Source organism: Peromyscus leucopus, chromosome 5 (assembly GCF_004664715.2).
Source record: "Peromyscus leucopus breed LL Stock chromosome 5, UCI_PerLeu_2.1, whole genome shotgun sequence".
NCBI lineage: Eukaryota > Metazoa > Chordata > Mammalia > Rodentia > Cricetidae > Peromyscus > Peromyscus leucopus.
The window spans coordinates 91689950-91715418 of NC_051067.1; the positions used below are offsets into that span (position 1 = coordinate 91689950).

The following is a 25469-nucleotide window of genomic DNA, read 5'->3' on the forward strand; positions in this document are numbered from 1 at the left end:
TGGAGGCAACTGCTGGCAAATCTGGAAGGCAGTTGCTTCTCGCCTCAGCTGTGACGGCTCCGACTCTTGTTTAGACTGTTCTTGGAAAGACCGGTAAGTGTAGCATCCAAATGTGCTAACTCTTGCTACTTTAAGTCTCTTTCTCCCTCCTAAGTCTCCCAGGAAAGCTCCTGCTTGCCCTTAAAATTCATCAGGTCAGTCTCTCCCACCATCATGAACGCTGTAGAGCAGCCACTGTATGAAGAACATGGCTGCTCTTTTCAAAATCAATAGATGATGTCCCCTCACTAAGGCACAAGCCCATGTACATACACACCCCCTGAACCCATACTGAGAGACAGAAGAGCCACAGAAATGAAGCCCATGGGCATTGATTTATCTGGCTCACTAACAAAAGGCAATTATACATAGTTTCTAGAGCACCAAACAGTGCCATGGCAAGGCCTAAACTGTAATCTTGGCATTAGTTAGAACAGGCCTAGGCTGATCCTAAAGCAAGCTAATTTTTAGTAACAACAGCTCTTGTCTCATGCAGGGGTTAAGTTCTTCATTAGTTATCATTTGTGTATGTTCAAGTGTGTGTATATGTGGGAAAGTATATGTGTGGGCAGGGTTGTGTAGATGCTCGAGGTCAACCTTAGGTGTTAATCTTCCCCTGGGGCCTCAGTGTGCCTATTAGGCTGGGCTGGCCGGCCCATGAGCTCCAGGCATCTGCCATGCTCCACCTCTTAGTGCTGCGATTCCAGCGTGTGCCACCACATCCAACCTTAAATGTTCTAGGGATGGAGCTCCAGTCCTCACACTCATGCAACAAGCACTTTACACACTGAGCTGGTCCTCAGGCCCCGTTTATCATGTACTATATCAATGGCCTATGCTGGTGTACAGTGTGGCGCTAAGAAGCCCAGGGCTGGAGTCACTCCTGGGTTAGTATCCTGATGGTTTAACTACTGTCTGTTTGCTCTTTGGTTGGGCAAGCTGTTTGAACTCAGTTTCACATCAGTAATACAAGCCTAATTTCTCTCTCATCATAAAGAGGTAGTGAGCTAATATACACCAGTTCACATTTATCTGTTATGTTCCGGACACTCTCTGTTCTGCAAGCAGTGACACACAGACAAAAACCCTGCCTCACAGAGCCAGAATGCCTCCCCATTTAGCAGGTGGCCAGTGCACAGGACACCATGCCAACGCTAGGCAAGCACCAAGTCTCATCCCATAACAAGACACTGTACAGAGCAGAGAAAGCACACACAGATGGCTGGAAAAAGGTGAATTCCACGAATAACAGGCGAGGAGAATTTGGTTATTTTAATGTATCTCCCTTTTAGAGATCATAAAAGAAACCCACTTCTGGGTGGCTGTCCACCAGAGGCAGGTAGGTAAGTTTCTGGTCTAGGTGGTGTTTAATCTGCATTCTGGTCCTTCGTTCTGGAAACCTCTAAAGGATGGCCAGTCAAACTTTTTGCAAAGGTCCTTAGGAAAGGGGACAAGACGACACATGAACACTCTAACGGCATCCTTATCTAAATAATGGTTTTCTGCTCGGATGCACTGAGTACTCTAATACGCAGTCTGGCTGGCACAGCCTTGACTTGGGTTTGTGCTGACTAGCTTCCTTGTTCTGTCTGGCATTCCACCTATAAGTGAAAATTGGTCGTTTCACTGGCGAGAGCCACCACAGCACCTGAACCTCTGCTAAGACTTTATGGACCCAGAGGAAAACATTCTTATTCTTCCTCTACAAGAAGGCATCCCACATGAGATGCAGTGAGATGGAACTCTCCAGAGCTTTTCTCAGTGTCCCAGGACTCTGGACTCATGGAGGCCACAAAGACTTACCATCTCCAAACTGCTGGACACTGAGTGGCCACCAGTAGCTCTGGGCAGGCTGGCAAACCCCTCTGTGTCTAGCAAGAAACAGGATATCTTGCATCAGTTTAACAGACAGAAAGGGAACAGTACCTTCCAACCTGAGGCCTGAGTTATGTCCATCATTATCTCTGTTGGTGGCACCTCACAGGTAAGGGAACAAAGGAGCTGTCAGCTGAGTAGACAGTGTACAATGGCTCGGACATCCTGCTGTCCTTGAGGGCCACTGCTTCCTTTTTGGGCCTGAATGTTGCTCTCCTGCCCACATTCTGCCTGTGAAAGCGGCATGACATACCCTACACTCTCACAATGCTTCTTTTTTTCCAGCACAGGTCTAGAAACTATCTGCTCCTCTGAACAGATGCTTATGTGAAACTCTATCCTGTAGGCCACAAAGATTACATCTCCAAACTGTGACATGATGTCTCACTGCAAACTGTCAGCAGAACAATATCTTGCATCAGTTTAACAGACAGAAAGAACAGTACCTCCACCTGACCTATTATGTCATCATTATCTTTTGCACCTCACATAAGGAGCTGTCAGCTATAACAGTGTACAATGGCTCGGACATCCTGCTGTCCTTGAGGGCCACTGCTTCCTTTTTGGGCCTGAATGTTGCTCTCCTCCACATTCTGCTGTAAGCGCATGACCATACCCTCACAATGCTTTTTCCACACAGTTAGAACTATTGCTCCTCTAACAATTTATTGAAATTTCTGTAATTTTCCTTCATATTTCAAAAGCAGAATTCAAAAATTCCCTTTATCAGAAATGAACAGCCTTGAAAGAGAACATGAACAAACAGAGAGCTATGGAATAAGCTATGTAGAGAAGCAGTCTTGCTAGTGATCAAGACTTTAGAGAAGCTGGGCGGCGGCGGCGCACGCCTTTAATCCCAGCACTCAGGAAGAGAGGCCGGTGGATCTCTGTGAGTTCAAGGCCAGTCTGCTCTACAGAGCAAGTTCCAGGACAGCCATAGCTGTTACACAGAGAAACCCTGCTTGAAAAACCAAAAAGACTGTAGAGAAAAGAGTACCATTCACCCAGGTCTTTGGTGTAAACACTGTGCACAGGCCAGGCTTTGGAAGCCACATGTGGATCCTGTCTGTTGGTCAGGCAGGAGGGAGAAAGCACGCTGTTCTGAGGGCACTCATCCATCGATCTGTCCGAACGAGTGAACGACTACTGCCATCCTCGCGGTTCAGAAGACGGAAGTGAGGCGGCAGCAGGTCCCTGGCCGCACAGACACCAGGGTGCAGGTGGGGTCGAGCACAGACACTGGCTCCACAGCCTGTGCCCTCCATCAGCCTCAAACAGTCACTGCCTGGGGGACTGAGGTGCCCCAGAATATTAACACAGAACGAGGAGAAAGGCTCAGGAAGAGAATGTTTACTCAGAAAGGCCAGGCGGGCTGGGTCTCTTTAAACAGAGGTACCCAAGGCTGGCAGACTTTGACTTACTCTGAACCAGAGTTGTTTGGGGGTCATTTTCAGCCCATTAGGAGAATTCAAGATAGCCTTTCTGCCTTCAGTTACCTGGCTGCAATCCGATCACGTTGCTGGAAGTTTTATGTAAATAAAGATGCAAGAAAAGCCCCAAATGAGCTGCTGGTGTTATTTCTGTTTTGAAACAGGCATGCTTTGATTGGGAAAGACGTTTAATGAATGGTCTGGGCCAGCTCAGCAGATACCGACAAGGAAACACTTAACTCCTCCGACTGAGGTTGCTGTCTCCAAAGAGGTACCACCTCACCTGTCTGCACCACAGGAGTAATTAGCAGGCAGGGAACTCAGGGCTGAGGTGAAGAGCTGAACCACAGCCTTCCCTCTTCCCAGACACTGCTATGACTTCCAGGAGGGGCCTGGAGACAAGGTGTGCAAAAAATAAGGAGATGATGTCCTTCCTTTGCTAGGCTGAGGAAGAAAATCTTGCTAATGTTCACACTAATAAAATGTGAGACATTAAACATAGAGCAAGTATTTCCCATGGCAAAAATAACAAAAGGTCGTCAGGCTACATTTGACATGGTCACCACACAGACAAGGCTCCACCTGATCAACACTGGAGTCCTTGTTTTAGTCAACAGAACTTTAAAAAAAATTTAAAGTTTACTTTTATTTTATGTATGAGTGTTCTGCATGTATTCCTGCAAGCCAGAAGAAGGCATTAGATCATATTATAGATGGTTGTGAGCTATCAGGTGGTTGTTGGGAATTGAACTCAAGACCTCTCAAAGAGCAGCTAGTGCTCTTAACTGCTGAGCCACCTGTCCAGGCCCTCAACAGAATTTTTAAGGGAATTTAATTTGTATTTTCTCTGTAGGAGCGCTTTTCCTGCATGAGCATCTGTGTACCACCTCATGCAGTGCCTGAGGAGGCCGGAAGAGGGCACTGGAGGCCCTGAGACTAGAGTTGTCGACGACGATGAATGAGTCAGGCAGATTCTGGGAACTGAACTGACTCCACAGGGCCAGGAAGTGGGTCAGCAGGCTTGAGTAAAAACGGCCGCCATAGGCTCAGACATTTGAATGCTCAGTCCTCAGGGAGGGGCACTGTTTGAGGAGGACTGGGAGGTCTCACCTTGTTGGAACAAGTGTGTCACTGGGGGTGGGCTTTGCCAGGCCCCATTATCTCTCTTTCTGCGCCTTTGGATCAGGATGTAGAACTCTAAGCTACTTCTTTAGCACCATGTCTGCATGCATGCATTACCATGCTCCCCACCACCATGATACTGGCCTAGACCTCTGAAACTGTAAGCCAGCACAATTAAAACGTTTTCTTTATAAGAGGTGTCATGGTCATGGTGACTCTTCACAGCAATAGAATTTTGACTAAGATACTCCTCTTGCGGAGGACTGGAGTTCAGTGTCCAGTACTCACACCAGGTGGCTTACAATGCCTGTGACTCCAGCTCCAGAGGATCCAATGCCCTCTTCCTGTCTCCATGGTCAGTCTATCTCTCTCTGTCTGTCTGTCTCTGTCTCTCTCTCACACACACACCTTAAAGAAAAGGCTCACACACAACTAAAAATAAAATAAAGAAAAAAAAGCTGGAGTTACATTTCTGTTTTATTTCAGCTTGAAGTTGTTTCAATAATGTACTCCCCTTTTACTCAGTTTCAATGACGTAAGAATTGGGAAAATATATCTCATTTACAAGTCTTCTAGCTGGAAAAACTTGAGAAAACTCTCAGAGTCAATTCTGGAAAGAATGATTGTAACCTTTTTTTTTTTTTTTTTTTTTTTTTAGTCTTCCTGTTTCTTTCTTTGAATACTTAATGCATTTAATCTGGCACTGATCATTTTTATTTCCACAAGCGAGTACAGTCAACTCTGTGAGGAGTGGATGGACAGGTCTAGTCCATGGGTGAAATGTGGGAGCTGGGCCTCAGCTGCACATGGAAAGTGCTTAGGGGCTGGTGTCAAACAGGCTGCAGACAGGGAATCCACGGGTGTGGGGAGGTTCCTGGCTGACCTACTACTCATGGACAGTTCCCACGTGAGTCTAAAGTGAGCCAGGTTAAAGAGTCAGGACTGCAACAGCTGTGGAGCGAGTGTCTGGAGCAGGACGGCAGGCTGCTGTAGGCCAGCTTTGCGATGTACTCACGGTGCACACTGGGGTGAGCTGGGTAACCCCTCACAGGTTTTCTAATTTGGACAATGAGATCATGAGTACTGTGCAAGGTTGTTATAAATGTTACCTGAGATAATGAGGCAAGTGAACCCAATACAGTGCCTAGCACACAGTAGGTACCAAATGAATGCCAGGCCCATTTTCCAATGTCTCAGAACATTTTCTACTTTCTGATACTGTTTAACTCAACCATATGAGAGAGAAGAACACGGGTTTGCAAGTTTACATACATGTATGGCCAACTGCATTTACACTTTTCTGCTATCAACCCATTCCACCTCTCTACCCTCTGGATAATTCCAGTCCTCAGACTCTCCCTTCTAGCTGCTCACTGTGGGTGATGTCATCCCGTTTAACAGACCAGATAGGATCTTTGGGGCTAAAGCTCTGACCACAGTTCCAGACTCCACCAGACTGTTCATGCCTGAAGCTGAACCTCTGATGTGTTCCCAAATCCCTTTTCTACCACTAGGACATTTTTTTGTATTCCTTTCTAGTGGCCCCTCAGGTTCTGTGGTTACCGCCTTTGCTCTCTGTCTGGACTGGAGCCCCTCACTGATCTTCTCAGCTCTCCATGGTGCACCCTCCTACCTACCCAACAGGGTGGCCATGGAAACCATCCAAACTTGAGAATTTGACTTTGTCATCTGTTCATCCAGAGCCCTCCAGTGACTTCCCCTCTCATTTGGATAAAAAGACCTCACAGTGACCAGGGAGGCCACGTCTGCTGTGGTGGAGGGTCTTGGCCTAGCACTTTTAACCTCATTTGCTCTCATTTTCCCACCCTGATTCTGTTGGCTGAAGAACGGCCGGTACCTTCCTCCTCCACGCCCATGCCACGCCTTGACCCTTAGCCACCGCCACGGCAGGTATTTATGTGTCCTCCTCCACACCCATGTGTTCGATCCCTCCTTCCCTCAGGTGCCTGAGGCATGCACGGTGTCCTCTGCACCTGAACGCTTCCCCACGTCCTGTGCTGCGCTGGCCTGCGGCTTCACCGCTCTCCACAGCAACACCAGCGGATAGGCTGCTATTAGAGGGTGATCAGCTTGCCCTCACCAGAAAGGAAGCCGAACAAGGGTGAGCATTTGGTTTGTTCACTGCTGGACCCCTGGGACCTAGAGAGGGCTGGCACATATGAGGCACCAAAAAAAAAAACAAAAAAAAAAAAACCACTTGTTGAATGAATGCATGGATAAAATGACTTGGTTTGAGATTTTGTGTGTGTGTGTGTGTGTGTGTGTGTGTGTGTGTGTGTAACTTTATTACACAGCATGTGTCAGAGGTCAGAGGACAAGTTGTATAAGCCAGTTCTCTCCTTTCCCCATGGGGTCCCTGGGATCCCAGATTGTCAGCTCTAGGGAAAGTCCCTTTGCCCAGCAATTTCAGGGGTTCCCACCTTATCTTTTGAGACAGGCTCTCTCACTGGCCTGGAGCTCCCTGACTAGGGTAGAAAGCCTCGGGAATTTGGAACCTGCTGCAGTGGTCTGAATGAGACACAGGAAGCTTATGAAACTTGTCACACAGGGAGCCTTGCTGGAGGGAAACTCACTGTGGTCAGGCTCTGGGGGTTCCCGACACTTGCAGCTCGCTCCGTTCGCTTCCTGTGAGATGTGCTCTTTTGACTTCTGGCCTGGCCACTGGCTGCCACGCCCTCCTCACCACTGTGGGTTTTCCCTTCAGCTCTCCCTCTGTTGCTTCTGCCATGATGTTAATCACAGCAACAGAGAAGAAAATGGCTCAGCCACCACCGCCCCAGCACCCCAGGTTACAAGGGTGAGCTGCTGCAAGCAGCTTTTTAAGTAGGTCCTGGGTATCAAGCTCACGTCTTCACGCTTACTTAAGCGAGCTGCTGATTGGGCTACGGCCTCAGCTGCCCGATGTGACGTGCTATCGCCACTCTAGCACCATGCATGTTCCCAGCGTCACCAGCTTGCCGCAGCACAGCCGGCTTCTGAGTTGTGTCTAATTTCCTATCTCCTACCCTGAGTGATTTGTCGCAGCGACCACGTGCCGCACAGATGAAGCGGTGGGCACTTGACCTTCCGTTCCTGCAGTGGACGGGGCTGCAGTTGGGGATGACAAGGGGACATGCATGCCCTTTGCTTCACAGCCTCGGGTTCCCTTTTCCTCTACTATAAAGCCTGGTGTCGGCTGTCATTAAACGTATGCTTCCTGGCTTACAGTGTCTGGCTCAATTAAGGGAACTTCAGGGAAGAGACACGACCAAATAAATAATTGGAGATGCAACTCTGGAAGGGAGGCTGTTTCTTGCTCGTTTGTAAGTTGAGACGGAGAGCTGTAACTTCAAGAGACTGGCATCTCCTGGGTGAGATTCTTCACGTCTAACATGGTAAGCAGTGCTGTTCTGTGATGCACATTTTAGTATTGCTGGAGGCAAACTTTCTCAATATTAATAATAATGATAAACAAACCCCTCAGCAACTGACAAAGAACGCACAGAGGAGCAGGAAGACTTGGGAAACGGGTTCTTGTTGGTGTTTCAGGACATGGCGGTGGCCACCTTGGAAAAGGCTGGAAAGGGCAACATGTAGGATGACAAGCTGTGTCCCCCCAGTTCTTAGGGAACGTCCCTTTCAGAGACACGAGGTATACAGGTGCTGACTACCAGTGTGTACAATTCCCCTCTTCGTAGTTGACTATGGAAATAAAAGCTTATAACATTAAGAGTTGACATTAAATAGCAATAAAGACTGTCTTTCTTCCTTCGTTCCTTGTCAGAAATTTCAGCGGAAATTCAGTGAGAGGACACCTGAAACCGGAGGCTACACAGTTACACTTGGGGGAGGGGTGGAGCAGCTGTCAGGCCTCAGACCCATTTCATGAGCTGCAAAGTCAACTCTAAGTCACAGGGTGAAGTGGGTTTCCAGTGTAGGCTCCATCATAAAATGTTTGATGGTCACCGATACAGAAAATAGGAGAAGCGTGGGTACCAGGGTGCTGGTCAGCTGGGACAGTATCTGGTATGGTGTTAGGGTGATGATACTTGAAGAATAAACACATACAGGCTCCCTTATCTTGAATGTCACACTTGGGACACAGAACCCTGGGTTTCCTAAATTTTGGCCACAAAATCTAGCCACACAACCAGTGACATCAATTTTGGCACAAAAAACAAAACAAAACAGCTCACAAAACTCTGAGAAATGTACTTTGTTAAAGTATGCCTTTTTTTAAAATATAAAAAAAAATTTAAAACAGGCACACAATAGACTACTGCTTTAAAAAGTGCTGCCCAGCTCTGTGGCAGTTAAAATAATTTTTGTGTGTCAAACAGAATCCGATAGCTTTGGGTAAGGAGCACCAGAACTGTATATCCATATTTTGATTCCACATCTTCCTGAGAAAGTGATCAAACAAATCATGTTTTCAGTTCTGGTTGAACTCATTCTTTACCATTCTTGAAAAGCTTACAATTAAAGTTGAATAAAAGATCCCTTTGTGACTTTGTTTCTCTTTGGGCAGTGTGAGGATTAGAAAAAAAAATCTTGGGCTGGAGAGATGGCTCAGGGGTTAAGGGCACTGAATGATCTTCCAGAGGACCTGGGTTAAATTCCCAGCACCCACAAGGCAGCTCACAACGGTCTGAAACGCCAGGATCCAACACCCTCAACACATGCAGGCAAAGCACCAATGCACATAAAATAAAAATAAATTATATATATATATATATATATATATAAATCTATATATATATATATATATATATAAATCTTGATGTGTGTGAGGCACACATGGGGTGTGTGGGGGGGCAGGGGGCGTGGTCAGAGAACAACAGCCTTTGATATGTGTCCTGAGCGCTGGCCCAGTAGCCCCTGGGGTTCTCATGTCTCCTCCACCTTCCATCCCACCACAGGAGCACTGGGTTACAGAGGCAATGCCACAGCACTCAGCTTTACGTGGGTTCTGGGGATTCAAGTGCAGTTCCTTAAGCTTGTATGGCAAGGGTGTTCCCCACTAAGGCACCTTCCCAGCCCTGTGAGGATGCTATTAACCTCTGGAGGCAGCAGCCACAGCTGCATTTCCTTTTGCATGACAGTGAGACACCATTTCTTTCAAGAACTTTACTCTGTAGACCTAAGAGGAAAAATTATTTTAGAGAGGAAACATCAGAAACAGACCTACAGAAACTAACTAAAAGCTGGAAGAACGCAGGTGCCATGCACACCTTCTCACTTCGGCAGTGGGGCCAAGTCTCCTCAGCTGTACAGTTTGATCCAGCTTTGAGAACTAGCATCCTAGGAACTGGAGCTGGATCTAGCCTAGAATCAGGCATATGACCTCCTCATTCTCTCCTGAATCCTAAAAACTCGATTCTTCTAGTTGGTAACTCCTTACCACAACTCAGCAGTGGCCACAGGTTCATAATGACGTGTGGACAATGTGAGGAAGAGTTGCCTTGATTTGCCTTCTATACAAGTGTCTATAAATAGGATTTATAAGCCATTGATTATAACTCTCAATTTAAATTTTAAACAGAGTGCATTCAATTTAGAAATGCTTTTACAAATAAAAACTTGGGACTATCATTATTGACTCTCAACAGTTGACTCAGTCTGAGATGATGTCTTTTTATTTTGCTACTTAAATTACAAACCAGTACAAATGTATGCTTGTATAAGGACCTCAAACATCCCAAATCATTCTCTTCATGGGTGTGGCAAGAAACATTTCTACATACGTTGAAACTCAAGAAAAGCAAAGTGATTTGAATCCCCGAGAGAAAAACGATAAATAAAAGTAAAATACCAAGTCCAAGGGAGAGCTGGGACCTACTCTTTCTTGATGAAATCCACGACCGTGCCTGAGCCGTGCCCAGGCTACAAGCTACTCTTCAAACTCTCTATGTAAAGGATCCTCTTGTTATTATACCAATATCACCATCAAACTGGAGAAGAACCAGCGAGTGTGCTGGCTTCTATGGCAACCCACAGCAAGGACTGCTGTCTTGAAATTGCCTCCGACCCAGTTGGAGTCGGAGGAGCATGGCAAACAAGCCCTGTGGTATTGTTTTAGATGAAGCACAGTGATAGCTCTGCACTTCCTCCAGGCTTCCTGCCTTAGTGAACGAACTCAGGGAATGGCATCACGTCAGGCTTTCCAGATGGATTATGTGAAGCCATAGCTCAATGTCATTTTCAATAGGAAGCCTCATAATTAAAGGTCAAATAGTCACTTCATCTGCAATCAATCAATAGAAAAAGTACTAATACGAAGAACTAATCAATCAATGGCAAATGCACTAATAAAAGCAATGAATCAAATTCAGCACGTGTGTAGATGTGAGTACATGGAAGAGACCAAGACAGGGCGAGGCAAGAACAATACAATAAACCAGAGGTGACTGCACGGAGGGTACTGAGGACACGTCCCAAGCCTCACTGTCACAGGGGTACCACTTGGCCCGCAATAATGTATTATTACTATAATAATAATCTTACACCTTGGTAGGTATAATAGTACACTATAATTTCTAAGTTTCTCTTAATGTATTTTATTTGGTATCACGTGTTCATGTGTTTGTATGAATATAAAATCACTGGGAGAAATATTAGGACAGTATTTGCCACAGGAAAGATGTATTTCTGAAGTGCCAAGCAGCTATACTATAACCTGTGGTATTTCTTCTTTGTGTATACAGACAAACAGTACCACTCTGGGTGACATTATGCTGAGTTTCTGTCCCCTTTCCAGAGTGTGGTATTGTTCACACCAAATGTGCCAATCTTCCAGTCCAGCACAGACATTTATTTCTAGTTGGCAGTGTCTGGCCTGCGTCACGATGAAGGCACATTCTCTGCCACCCTTGGGACAGCAGCCCACCAGGAGAGAAATCTTGTGAGAATGGGTAGAGCAGTCTTTTGGGTTTTACAAGTCCATTCCAGCAATCACCCCACAGCCCTGGGTGTGTGTGGAAATAAGGTGCTTTGTCCGAGATAAGGAACACCACTGAGGTGTACCAATTGGCAGAATGTAGGAGCTGGAACTAAAATTCTCTCACCTTAGACCCGAGGAGGCCGAGGCCAGGCCAGGTGTTAGGTCTTTTAGTTTCAGAGAGCTTGGGCCAATCGGGGTATAAAATAGCTAAGTTTACATTGTGTGGTCACTAGCTGCCACAGTGCCTTACCATCACTGGAAGAGCCAAGTACATACTTCTTGGGAGAACTCTTCACAAGCAAACACAAGTCCAAGTTCATCCAATCCTTTCTATCCAAACAACTATTTCTGCAAATCAGCTTTCAGAACACATAAAGAGCAAAGAGCGTAGGACTAAGGGAAAGGAAGAGTCTGGATTTGAACAAATTTGCTTATAGAGAAAGAAATACCAGCCACCCTGAGGAATGCCCCGGTGCTTCCGGCAGTACATTCAACTAGCTGCCGTTTGCTCAGAGAGGGTCAGAGAGAAACAGAAATCACCCACTTCAGTCTTTCACTCCACAGCAAGTCCCAAGATGCTGCCAGGTTTAACAGCTCACTGCAGACAGGCAAGACAGCCATGGTTAAACATGTGCTCTAAGACATGGCTCATCTGAACCCTCTGACCTTCTGACCTTTGGGCACATCCTTCAATTTCTATAAGACTTGCAACGCCACACATTGGCATTCATAACAACATGGGTGACAGAATGTGACATGCTTTCTTTGAGGTCAACAGCTATTTCAGGAAAATCTATGACAGGGGCATGTGACTGGAACCCTGGGCATAATAACACATTTATAACTAACGTAAGTAAGGACAGCAATAACAGTACTACTTTCGGGAGGCCACTGAGAGCTGGGCAGCACAGTCAGCTGTGAGAGGACACCTCACAGCCTCTAGAAAGCTCTGTAGAGTGCACTCTACTGTCCACTGTGTCAGGACTGGCCGTTTACGACCCAGTTTGTCCTTCGGTTTTACAATCATGCTGAGAGCAGACATCAGCCCACTTTAGAAACACAAAGCCAAGGTTCACAATGTTAACAAGAGGCATGCCATCAGGGCTAGAATGCAGATCCCAAAGCTCTTCCCTTCAGCTTGGTGACTACAAGGACTTCAGTGTACGTAGAAACTGCTCCTTAAAGAGTGTGTCTAGTTTTGAAATTATTTTCCAAACTTAACAGAACTGGCAGAGACCCCACCAGACAGCTTTGTTTAGGACTTAGGAAAACATGAAATCTATCAACTTTTTAGTTGACGAACGAATGTTTTTAATGTGAGCAAATTCAAAGCAACATTATGATTCCTCATTCTCTCAAGTGAATCACATTCCAAATGCAGAGGAATTTCTAATTTGAATTTTTACGTACCACCCCAACAAGCCCAAGGAGTTTATGAATGATGCATTTTGCAATAGAGTTCCTGACTACTTAATGAGTTTTAATGACTGAAAACATGGATTTGGGATGTCTCAGGGGTTATTGGGATAAATTGGATAAGCTTAAGTAGACATTAGCACTATTATTCTTAATCTTTTCCATTAAATAAAATACTTCACTTTAACTGTTAATCCAATTAAGTCACAATAGCTAAAATGCCTTTGTAGAAAACAACATAATATTAAAAGATGAATTTCAAACTAATGTCAGTCACCAAACTAGAGTAATAGCATTATTCTCGTCTTCATTTGAGCTCCCAGAGAAGTCAGTGTTTTTCAAGTGCATGTCTAGAATCTTCTAAAGCAAGTTTTTGTCAATTGCTTTTTCAGAAACAGGTCTTCTAGACCCCTAACCAACTTGGGTTAACATTTTGGACTAATCATTTTTCATGAGAATTGAAGACATGATTGCAAATCCAGTTAAATCCTATATTATTAACTAGGCCCTTAGCAAGTGGTTTGATCAAGTGAGAGTACTCCAGAGCGACGGCCGTCTGCATCTGACTGCTGTTCTTTGTCCAACTGAATGGATGGTCCCGCTCCATTTGACAAGTTTCTGAGTTTCAGAATTATTTAGGGTGATACGTAGTTTTTAACTTGGTGAATCACTTACCCAACGTGAGGGACTTGTGTGTGGAGCAGAAAATGATAGCCACTGTGTCCGCTGGTGTGAAACCCGAGTTATTCCTAAGGGGGGAAGAGGGAGGATTTTTACAAATATGTGTAAGAAAACCTAAGCATATCCCATACAAATGTGCCCATCTTCATGTTAGCATCCTGCTTATCAACCCTAGTGACAGAGGTTACTGCGGACCAAAATGCACAGTTCTGTCTGGATTTTTCTTTAGAGACCCTAAGTTCCTATGCCCAGTTACAACGGTTTAGAAAACCATGATATAAAACTAGAAACAATAATAATAACAACAACAACAATAACATCCCTTCCTATCTTAGAAACCCTTCCCCAATTCCTGTACCTACTCCGTGCCTTGAGCTATGAGCTAACTCTGACAATAGTTAGCGCATGAAAAAATGTTCCAGAAGTGAACTGTACATGGACATATGCTGCAGATTAAGTGAGCTTGTCCCCAAAACCTGTGCTGACCCAATTTTTAAAGGTTTCTAATAAACAGGTCTACATTTCCCTTAGTAACCTTAGCTCTCCATTTGTAACTTTTGATGGGAGAAAAATCTTAATTCCTATTTAGAAAAATCCGTAAGTAGGTCCTCTGTCCTGTGTCACACTCACTGGAGGGAAGGCTTTAAGGCCCCTCCTAACCCCGCCCCACGAACACTGTCGAGGGAATATTTTCAACGGTCCCAGTCTCCTCTGCTCTGAAAAGGTTTGCATGCTCATGCTCGGCAGCCTTCCTCCAGGTCTCTCTTGGTATCAGCTGAGGTCTGGTGTCTCCCCTGCGTGGGGCTCCCCACAGATGAGTAGCACTGGAATGCAACAAGGCTGTCTGTCTGTCTGTCTCTCATCTGACTCTCACGTCCTCTTCCCTTAAACATTTTTCATCCCTTTATTCCTCACCCTTCATTCCTGTGGTAAGCTATGGGGAGGGACCTCTCGGGCAAACCTGGGACTGGCAGGGTAGGAGCACACATAAACACTGCATGTGGAAGAGGGGGAAGAGGGGCAGAGGGGAGAGGACGGGGAAGAGGGGAGGAGGAGGAGTTGCCGTTGGAAGAAAACAATGTCCTGTCGCCTGGAGGAGGTGGGATACCACCGTGGAGCACACAGAACCTCTTGGGGGTTAGGGATGGGAAACCTATAGCCCGAGACTGGCACAATGTGAAGTTGGCAAAGAACAGGCTCTTCATGCAGTTCATTTTCAGGAAAACTGGCTTGTGAGCAGGGTGTGGACTTGAAGATGGGGCAAGTGGGAACCCTTGAGTCATGTGATCAGATTTGTTCTTCAGAAATTATCACCCAAACAGAACAAGCCAAGACCGAAGAGGGAGAGCATGGTCTAAGTGGGAGCTAGAAGAGCCGGAGAAGAGCAAGAAACGGCCACATGGAGTTGGAATGACCAGAATGGCCATCACCTTTCTCCAAGTAGTGTCCCTGCCCAGAGCTGGAGAGCACAGGCCTGGGGACAAGAGCACTTGATCTGAAACCTCTGTGAGGATAAATGCAAATGTTTGTTAGGAATTTACACATTGCAAGTGCTTATGACATATTAATGACATGTTTATTGTCATAACTATTACAGAGAGGAAGAAGTTATGGGACATTAGGAGCTCGGAGCATTCTGGATTGAGAGGCACAGAGTCATGAATGGGGACAGAATGAAAGAGGCAGCACTGGGCTTGGGGGGTCCAAGAGTTGGTGGCACATGTGGTGAGTTTAAAGTTGCAAGGGACTATGGGAGGGAGGGATGGAGGGAGAGGGGACGAGAAGGGAAGAAGAGAGGGGGAGGGGAGAGAGAGCACTGTGAAGAAACTGGCAAGTCTGGGTCTCCCAACAGTCCCAAGAGGACCAGACAAAAGGGGCCAATGTGGTTTCTTATTTTTTTCTGAGCTGGAAGCAAAGCAGAAAAACAAGTTGTGTGGAAAAGAACAGAAAATGGTGAAGGCGAGCGCAAACAGAGGAGCGGCTCCTGTCATGGGAGGCAGACTGTGGGAGGGACGGACACCTGGGCTGCAGGATGTGTAGCTCTGGGGATGTTCCCACAGACGCTTGGTGGAGTGTTCCCCTTTAGTGAACCCAAGACTGCCTGGTATCCGCTCTTGTTCAGATCACAACACGTTTCCAGTGGGTTTATCAGGCTCCGGTTTAACAGGAGCGGCCCCACGCTCACCGGAACTTCCAGTGTGGCTCAAGGGATCCGTGGGGTGGGGTGACTCTTGTGTTCTGCTCGGGTAAGGAGACTGTAGCTAGCTGGGCTGTGTGGGGCAGAGCAGTGTTGTGGTCCAGAGCACCAACTCCGTCAGCAGGAGGGAGGGCAGGGTCTTAGGGTGGGAACACCAAGTGTTTCTGCTTAAAATCTACCCTCTCCTGGGACTGGCTTGACTCCAGCTATCCAGTGACAGGCTATGTGGTGTGGATTTTGAGGCAAGTACCCGCAGGCAAATGCCCGGGTGGCCCTCTACTCCTGAGAGTGAGCACAGCACTGGGTGCCACTGAGCACTGCTCGAAGCACATTGCATCCAGTGTGTCTTCTCAGAACCACTGTAGGAGGTGGCATTCCTGCCCTACTTTCTCTGAAGAGGGACCAGAAGCCCAGCACACCCAAAGTCACAAAGTAGGAAGTAACCTGACCCACATTCTGGGATCACCTTATCTTCTCAGAACGAAGCCACTAAAAACAAAATAAATAAAAAAAAAATCACGTCAAATCTAATGGCTGGGAGAGAGCAGTTGCCTGGTCAGCAGCCCACCCGTGTCCACACTTTGAGGAACGTGGCATCAAGACACAAGAGCACGGCACACAGCGTCCTGGTCACTGTGGGGAAGCAGTGAGGACTTGCAGTCGTCTCCAGGGCGAGCATCTGTGTGCGGGTTAAGACAACCGTGCTGGTTACTTTCATTTCCTAGCCCCACCTTATCTCTTTTTAATATTGATTTCTTTTTATCCTGCTTTTATCATTCTTTTGATCATGTTGGCGCCCCCCAGGTGATTATTTCGTTTTCTTCCCAACTGGTTTCTTAAGAATTCTCTCTAGCAAGGCTTTCAATCAGAGGTTTCCACGTAATCTTTCTTTTGTCTTCCTGTGTACCCACAGAGGAAGGCATGCCAAGTTTCTCTAGCAGAAGCAGAGAAGGTGGGGCAGAAGAGGTCCTCAGAGAAGAGAGTGCTGTCGAATGTGCTGGAGGGACGGCATCTCTGTTAGCCTTTGTCTGCCTCTTCAAAAGGAAGACCTCACTGTCATCAGCTGTGTGGCACTAACAACCACCCAGACCTCTGGGGTGTAGGCGCCTCCCTCCAAACGTCCCCCTTCTCCTCCCTGCAGCCCTGCCTCTTCCTCTCGGGACTGTGGTACGAGGCCGACAACAGGACACACACACTCCCTTCTCTTTAATCACCCAGTGACTACCCAGTCAGCAGCCTAAGTATCTTCCATACATTTTAACACTGCTGCTTCCTTTCCTAAAGCGTTCAACATCAACACAAAATGAAACGGGGACAGTCTTCCGAAGCGGCAGAGACAGCTCGGACCACTCCCTGTGGCTGACCTGCAGGATGACTCAAGTGTGACAGGGGAAGGGGGCTGGACTTCATCACAAAGCCCCACGAGCTGACTCTCTGTCCGCTAGCACTCCTTGCCACACACCAGAAGCCACCGTGACGGCATCAATGTCCTAGCATGCCCACGTTCCCTGAGGATTCACTCGGCGCTGGGTCTTTATGCAGGGGGCTTTATGAAGTGATCATTGAGCTCTCTCTGTGTTCTTAGGATAGACACACTGTCTCCATTTTTCTTCATAGAAAAGCAACACAAATTACAAGCCTCTTGAACAGGGCTGAAGCCCAAGTCCATGAGTCTGGTATTGGGATTTTGGACCCATTTGTCTCCAAACAGACAAATGGGAATGTAGAATAATCACTGATAAATTAGTTTTAAGTACTCTCTAACATGGTAACATTCCAGATCAAGAACCCTAAGAAATGCTAATTAGAAAGCAAGGGGTGGCGGGAAGCTCCATTTTCCAAGCTGGGTCTCTCTCGGCTTTATACTACATCCCCATCATCAGCCTGGCACTGCATGTGGCCGACACAAGTAAAGGATATGGACACTGGCAGGTTCTTTCATGCCCAGGCTGGTTCTAGACTTACTGAGCTGGTAGGGAATAAATGAACTGGGAGGGGGGGGGGAAGCAGGAGAGGTAGAAAGAGGGGGGGGCAGATTTCATCAATTACAAGTAAGAAAGATGCAAAAGTAGGAAAAGGAAACAGACCCCAGTGGAGATGATGACCCAGTTTCAAGCCCTGGCAACTGTAACATGTTTTGTATGTATCTGTGTGAACTTGGAAAACTCAGCTAAACATTCTTTACAAATACTCTGCGGGAAAGATGTATTATCAATTATAAGATTTATTTTTATTATTCTAAATTATTTGTATGTGTGTATCTGTATGTGGGTGTGTGCACATTGAGTACAGTGTGTGTCTGTATGTGGGTGTGTGCATATTGGGAACAGTGTGAGCCTGACACTCTGACATCTTCCTCATTCCACAGGCTTAAGTCATACGTACTGAGTGAATCCCACCAGCAGCAGAAGAAATGGCATTTAATGTAAGTCTTGAAGACCAGGAAAGATGAGCCTGGCATGGTGGTGCATGTCTGTAATCCAGCCCTTGGGAAACTGAGAGAGGAAAACTGCCATGAGTCTAAAGCCACCATGTGCTATATAGTGAACATCAGGCAAGCCTGGGCTACATTGTGAAACTTGTGACACACACACACACACACACACACACACACACACACGGCAGAAAAGATGGTGTAGGACATGGAGAGCCAGCTACACATAGGGACAGTCTCAGCAAGAGACAGAAATGAGAAAGCATGAAAGCATGAGGTGGTTCTAGGAAACAATGAAGGTTTTACCTTAACCTAAAGCTTAGGCAGCATGAAAGAACATGGTCTCTCACAATTGCAAAACACACTTACAAGATGAACTTAATTTTGCAGGTCCTGGCTAAGCTTTGGGGACACTGGAACAAGACTGTGGTTACTGGGACACCAAGTCGCTGGAAGCCAAAAGAAATATTAAGAAAAGTTGAAGTGGGCTATCACGGCACCGAAAGCCTGGATGAGGAAAATGGACTTGGGAGTAGAATATATACGACAGAAGCAGGTGACTATCTACAAAATAATGATGTCTGAGTAACTCTGGAGATAGAGGTTCCGTGAAAAATAAAAAATGGGTGCGTGTGGTACCTCGGTGACTTTGAAGCCAGCCTAATCTATATAACGAGTTCCAGGTCAGTCAGGGCTGTACTGGGAGGCCCTGCTCAAATCAATCAATCAATCAATCAATCAATCAATCAATAGATGGATGGATGGATGGATAAATGTCAGGGCTGCACTGGGAGGCCCTGCTCAAATAAACAAACAAACAAATAAGTAAATAAATAAATAAATAAAATAAGGCTCGGGGAAGCTTTTCCAAAAAGGTGAAGGACCATAAGAGCTGAAGGGAGCTGTGAAAACTACCTTTTGGTCATGCGCCGGCCGTCATGCTCATAAACTTGCTGAAGCTACGGTTGCCTGCTAAGATCAGCCAACAGATGTCCTAACATGCTCAAAACCAGTACTAACTGGATTCAGTGGGTTACACAAACCCAAAAGGAGAGGACATGAAAGGAAGGGGAATGTGTTAGGGAATGCCTGCTGCAGGGGAGGAGGAGAGGGTGGACTGTTTATATATATGAATTTGTTAAAAATAAAAGGTATTGTGGTGGTTTGAATGGGAGTGGTCCCCATGGACTCACGGGTTTGGACGCCTGGCCCACAGGAAGTGACACTATTAGGAGATGTGGCCTTGTTGGAGGAAGTATGATACTGTGGGGGTGGACTTTGAGGTCTCATATATGCTCAAGTCATGCCCAGTGTGGCAGACTCCTTCTGTTGCCTGTGGATCAAGATGCGGGACTCTCAGCTCCTTCTCCAGTACCATGTCCTGCCATGATGATAATGGACTAAACCTCTGAAACTGTAAGTCACCACCCCAGTTAAATGTTTTCCTTTATAAGAGTTGCTGTGGTCATGGTGTCTCTTCACAGCAATAGAAGAAACCCTAACTAAACCAGGCTTTTATTAAAACATAAGAGAAGAAAGGGAAGTTTCAGAAAACAGAGTAATTCCATTTTAAATATCCCGAGTCCTTAAGTCTTGCTGAACCGGTCAAGGACGAGATCCACACGGTAAGGTAAATAGCAGTGCTGGGACACAGGAGAAAGCCTAGCCAGAGGGTCTCAACTCAAAGTGTCAGCAGGAAGCTTCCAGCGAGCCATTGAGAAAACGGTCAGCAAGACAGAAGGACACACAGGACAACCCAGCCATAGGAGCCCAATAACTGGCTGAGAGGACGTACCAAACCACTTACCGTGTGGAAAAGATGAAGGTCAAGAGCATGAAACTCAGCTGAATGGAGACTACTGAGGAAGAGACAAAGGAAGACGGTGGACTGAGTGGGCATCGGCACCATCCAAGTCTCCTGCAGCTTGCTGGGCTCACCTAGAACTTGCTGCAATCAGAAACAACTAAAGCGCAAACACAACTGACCTGACAGGCAGAAACGTGTGGATGCAAGCTGTTCTCAGACACTGCCCGGCACAGCAGCACGCGGGGAGATCGAGAACCCCCCTTGACTTAGATTTGATGATCACATTTGTTCAATTGAAAAGAACTGGCTTATACTGGGAGCTGAACAGCACAAATGTATACATAATGTACATCTCAAAACAACTCACCTCGATGTATAAAAGATTATTTGCTATTATAATATTAATAAAAATCGTGCGTGGAATTATAAGACCACTAGAATACAAAGTTGCTTTTTAAGCTTTAATACTTATTGACATTTAGAGTATGCTGCTCCTTAAAAGTAAAGAGCCATTTCTTTATATAAACTTCATTAGAAACTGTGATGGGAACGTTTACATATTATCCAATGCAGCTGAATTATTATCAATGTACAATATGTCATATGTCATAAATCTTTTTGAAATCACTGTAAGAGATCAAACTGAGTTTAAGTTAAGTTAGTGACTTACTGAATTGTGACACATACTGAGTGACCCTGACACACATTACGGCTTCTCTTATCTAACACGAATTACTGTAGATCAGAAAGTGGTGCACGGAACACAAAGGCAGAGCAGCTTAAGATCACAAATGTGGGGCTGGTGTCTTTCTAAATCCCATCTAGAGAGGATCGAGTCAGTGAGTAAATACAATACAGCCAAGAGCATGGACTGCTTCACAACACCGCAGAGGAGGCCAGGGTCAGCAGGACTCCCGTCTCCCACTTACTTATGAACAGTATGAGGACCAGGCTGAATTTGTCCAGGTCGATGTGTGGGTTGGAGAACGTGTCGCAGAAGGTGGTGTAGATGATCATAAGGAGCACGCTGCTGCTGACCACGCCGAAGGGGGGCTTCTTTCTCTCCAGCCAGTCCTTGATGTATCTGCGGACAATCTGAAACACAGAGACCAACAGGTCGCCTCTTCTCTGAGATGTAGGGAGTGGAACTGGGCATCACAAAATGATTCTGACAGTGCAAAGACAGAATGGGAAGGGAATAATCTGGATGTTGGCCACAATGGACTTCAAAGCTTCCCTGCCTCGCTGCTCTTCTTCTGGGGAATTCAGTATTTGTGGTGCAACTTCCACTGGGTGTCCATAATGAGAGTGGATTTTCAACCGCATTCAAATCCATCCTTAATCACGCCAAATGCTCTTTGCTAGCTGTCACTGAGACAGGCCCATTAAGCCTCCCCCAAGTTTATCTCCTCTGCTAATCTTAATGGATGTGTGTAATTATCACAGTCCCCTTTGCCTCAACAGACAATTCCAAGTGCGACTTTGGGAATCTTAAAAATCTGACATCTTCAAGAATTTCAAGACAGTAGATAATCGAAAGTGATCCATGGAACATATTAATATTTAAAGCACTAGCAATGCACCAGAAGTTTTTAATTAAATTATAACTCATGCTTGAAAAGCAAAAGTGCATGTGTTGTGGGAGTTTAAATAATTCACATCTGAATATCTAGAGTTTTTTTGTGAATCCAAAGACAAATGCCATTTGTACGCTTTTAGAATTCTAAAATTAATACTTAAAAATGAATAAACCTGCCCCAACTTTTCTACAAAAGGACTGCTGAAACAAAAGTTATAATGCAGCATCTTCTTATTTTAAGACCAACTCAGATCTTAAAATCACGACAGCCTGAATATCGGTGACACTGTTTGCTTGGCCATGAAAGTCGGCCACTCAGCTTCAAGTCTCCTCTCACTTCTGAAGGGAGTGGTACAAGTCCATCATAAGGATGAGAGTGGAGAAATTTTAAGTTTTGATTCATTCACTATCCTGAATAAATGAATGGAAACTTTCACAATAGGCGAGTTATCAGGGATCCATTAGCAGTAATGAGGTCATGGAACCACCGAAAGGTGGAGGGCAACATCCTGTCATCAAAAAGGCGAAACTCGCAATGGGGCACAGCCGCCTTATGGCTGTAACACAAAACAGGCTCCCGTCATCTCCCCTGGCCACGGCTGTACTTCCTGCACTTTCAAGCACCTGTGCGCAAGCTCACCTCGAATGTGGCAAGTCAAAACTCAAGAAGTAAGAAAGTCACGAGTCGTGAGTAAAGTTTATTATAGTTTGTTGTTATAGTTATATTTTATTATGGTTGTAGTTAATCTTTTACTGCCCATAACTTGTAAATTGAACTTCATCCTATGTATGTGTGTATGTATTTGTATGTGCAGAGCAAAGTCTATATTGGGTTCAGTTCTATCCACGGCTTCAGGCTTCTGCCAGAGGTTGTCCCCGCAGAGCTAACACAGGGCGGCTCCTGCACTCTCCTGACTGGACATTTTGGTGAATGACTCCCGAATCTGCTTCGCTCAGCTCAAGGAACGAGTGAACTGACTGTATCAGGTAAGAGTCTCAGCAGAAAGCTGATCAATCACCTGGTAACAGGCGCAGGAACACAACCTTCAAGCCTGCGTGTTGTGGGCACAAAAGGTAAGAAAGAGCACTACAGATTGAGCGGCAATGCTTAGGATCTGTTTTGAAAGCAGATCTCACATTAAAGTAATGACCGACTGACTCACTGAAATACGAACGGGGAAGGAGAGAGAGCTCTCAAACTTTTTTATCTTAGCTACTGGAGTTCATTTCTTTTCTCAGTGTTGAAAATGTACTGTGTAGACATAAGAACAGGTCTGTTGCCCAGCGTTATCGACTAGTGTACAGGACATGAATTCTGCAGAGCAGTGTGTGAGGTATCATGGGTGGTGAGCGGGCTCTCACACAAACATGACACCATGGGTGGCTGTAAGAAGGCTGCCGAGGGACTTCATTTAGGTCATTTCATAACACACTGAATGTCAAATACAGTCTTCAAATTTTAAATCGTCCAGCTGCTTTAAAATAAAGGGAAAGAATTGACATCTGTGACAACAGTTACTCTTACTCTAATACAGAACAGTTAAAATCATACAAATCCCCTCTCTACAACAGACTAGAATGTATGATCCCAACTCCCAAAGTAAACACGTCCACCTCTCTCACTGCCACACCCCCCCACCCGACCTGACAAAATAAACAAATAAAAATGAATGGGGGTAGAGCTTGGAAACCAAAGCCACCTTAAAGCCAAGGCATATCTCTAATCATCAATCAACATTATGAGCAGTAATTTGATTTAGTTAACCTAATAGTCTCTTCAAAACTTCATTACAAGGCACTTGGTCTTGTGGTAGCAGAGTCTGCTTTCAATATGGTAAGAAACAGGGCTCCTCAGTCAGAATCCTCCTAGCCCAAACACATCGCTGGATCAACGCTGGATACTTAATCTTGATGAATCAATTACAGCTGGGGGCTGGATGAACCCCCAGGGCAGGGACAACCCTGAGGGACAGATTGCCAGTCAGCGTTTCTAGGGTCACTGTATCTGGCCACGTTTCCCCAGTCACGCGTTTTCTTTCCAGCTCCACAGAGCCTTTCCCAGAGCTGCCGCTTCTGCTTTGTGCTGTCTTGAGTGGAGAGCCGCCGGCACACGTACCTCACAGACGTGGCCTGGCCACAGCTCTAGAAAGCCCCATCCCTCAGTCACCAGCTACCTTTGTCACAGTCATACTCTGTTCCTTAAGAAGCTGCATTGTCTAAAAGTTCTCCAGACTGTTGCCTTATCGACAGTTGAAGAGACCCTACAAGAGCCAAAGCTTGGCTGAGAGATCACTGCACCCTGAGACTGTCCCACCAGAGAGTTCTCGGGAACAAAGACACTCAGGATGGTGGGAAGAGGTACCCAGGTGAGGTGGCCAGGTATATCTGTTTAGACCTTACACTGTGCTCATTTGTTCTCAGTGCTCAGAGAAACTCAGGCAGTAACAATTTAGCGATGAATTCTCATTAGCTTACTTGCTTTTCCCAGTAGGGAAGGGGTGTGTGTGAATCTCCCACAGGAAGGCTTTCATTTTATTGTCTCATCTTTAATACTTTGATTTCCGTTATTTTAAATTAAGTAGCAGGAACGGCTATGGGAAAATTAAACTTGACTGCATTTCCAATAAGCTGTTTCATATCAGCTGTAATATGACTTCAAATTGGAACCCAGTAAAAGTGACACATCTTAGGTGAAAAATGTTGATATACCAAGATAACTTGGAGGGCAATATTCATCATTTTGGTTTTCTTCATCTTTTTGGTCAATGTATTTCCTTGCTTTTTCTTTCTACTCTGTCTCTACATTTATAAATTAAGTTTGGAGTAAGGACACATGAGAGATAATTCTTCACGTTAAGCCTGAGCTTTAAAATGTATTTCTCTTCATGGTGGTTTCAGGTTCTCCAATGTTCCCCTTCTATTGCAATGAATTCATATATTTCCATAAAGAGGCTTGTCTCTTTATTGATATCTTGTTGAATGGATATTGTAAGACAGGTGGTATTAAAGCCAATGTTTATAACATTCTCTTAAAATGTTTTATTAAGCCGGGCGGTGGTGGCGCACGCCTTTAATCCCAGCACTCGGGAGGCAGAGGCAGGCGGATCTCTGTGAGTTCGAGGCCAGCCTGGGCTACCAAGTGAGTTCCAGGAAAGGTGCAAAGCTACACAAGAGAAACTCTGTCTCGAAAAACCAAAAAAAAAAAAAAAAAAAGTTTTATTAAATGTTGATTAGGTTTAAAATAATATTAGCATACTTTGGAAAAAGTATAAATAAATAATAAACTGGAATAATCAACATCCGTTAGTGATAATCCATTTCAAAGTGGTAAAAAGCATCAGTTTGGGAAAAATTCCTTCATTCTACTCTCCGGACAATGCTACCGACATCTTGCTAGGGATACAGTTGACGACAGAGACAGAGTGCCCAGACAGCCTGCGTAGACTATAAAAAGCTAGTCACCTGGTGAGTAGGAATATGCTCTGTGTGCTGAGAGCACCCCATCTCAGGTATATAGACTCAAGCCAGGTTACGCATAACCTTGAATCCAGGCTCCACTCCTTCCTTTGACATCTTGGATAAATCCCTTAACTTCCTGGTGGTTCATCCGTGGAAGGGCTGTGACAATAGTTGTAGCAATGGGTGAGTAATGAAGTGAATGGAATACGCTTTACAAACAGCCTGTGGATGGCAAGTGACCGTCAGTCTCCCTTCTGGCTCTGGGCTGGAGCAGTGTCTATCTCCGCTGACAGCACATTCCATCCCACAGGACAATGAACCAGCACGATGCAGCTGTATGAAGCAAAAGAGAGACTGAAAACATTTCAGACCCAATTCAGCATCATATATGCCAACTATAGAGAATTCGTAACACTAACTGCAGCTTAAGTTAAAGCCCATTTAACAGGACCGGCCGACTGGAAACTGAAGCAAATCATGAGTGGAAAGA

General features: G+C 45.6%; 1 protein-coding gene across 4 annotated transcripts in view; it reads right to left on the reverse strand.

Moving 5' to 3' along the window:
* Slc10a7 (solute carrier family 10 member 7) overlaps positions 1 to 25469 on the reverse strand; it is a 227547-nt gene that overhangs the window by 12313 nt on the left and 189765 nt on the right. Inside the window, exons 8-11 of one of the 4 annotated variants that reach the window (XM_028892891.2) lie at positions 20871 to 21036; positions 19942 to 19993; positions 18086 to 18195; positions 13498 to 13571 (exon numbers count right to left, since the gene is read on the reverse strand). In XM_028892891.2, the coding sequence (XP_028748724.2) occupies positions 13498 to 13571; positions 18086 to 18195; positions 19942 to 19993; positions 20871 to 21036 (402 nt within the window). The remainder of the gene's footprint in view (positions 1 to 13497; positions 13572 to 18085; positions 18196 to 19941; positions 19994 to 20870; positions 21037 to 25469) is intronic. The other 3 variants (XM_028892893.2, XM_028892892.2, XM_037206148.1) reach the window with 3 other exon arrangements.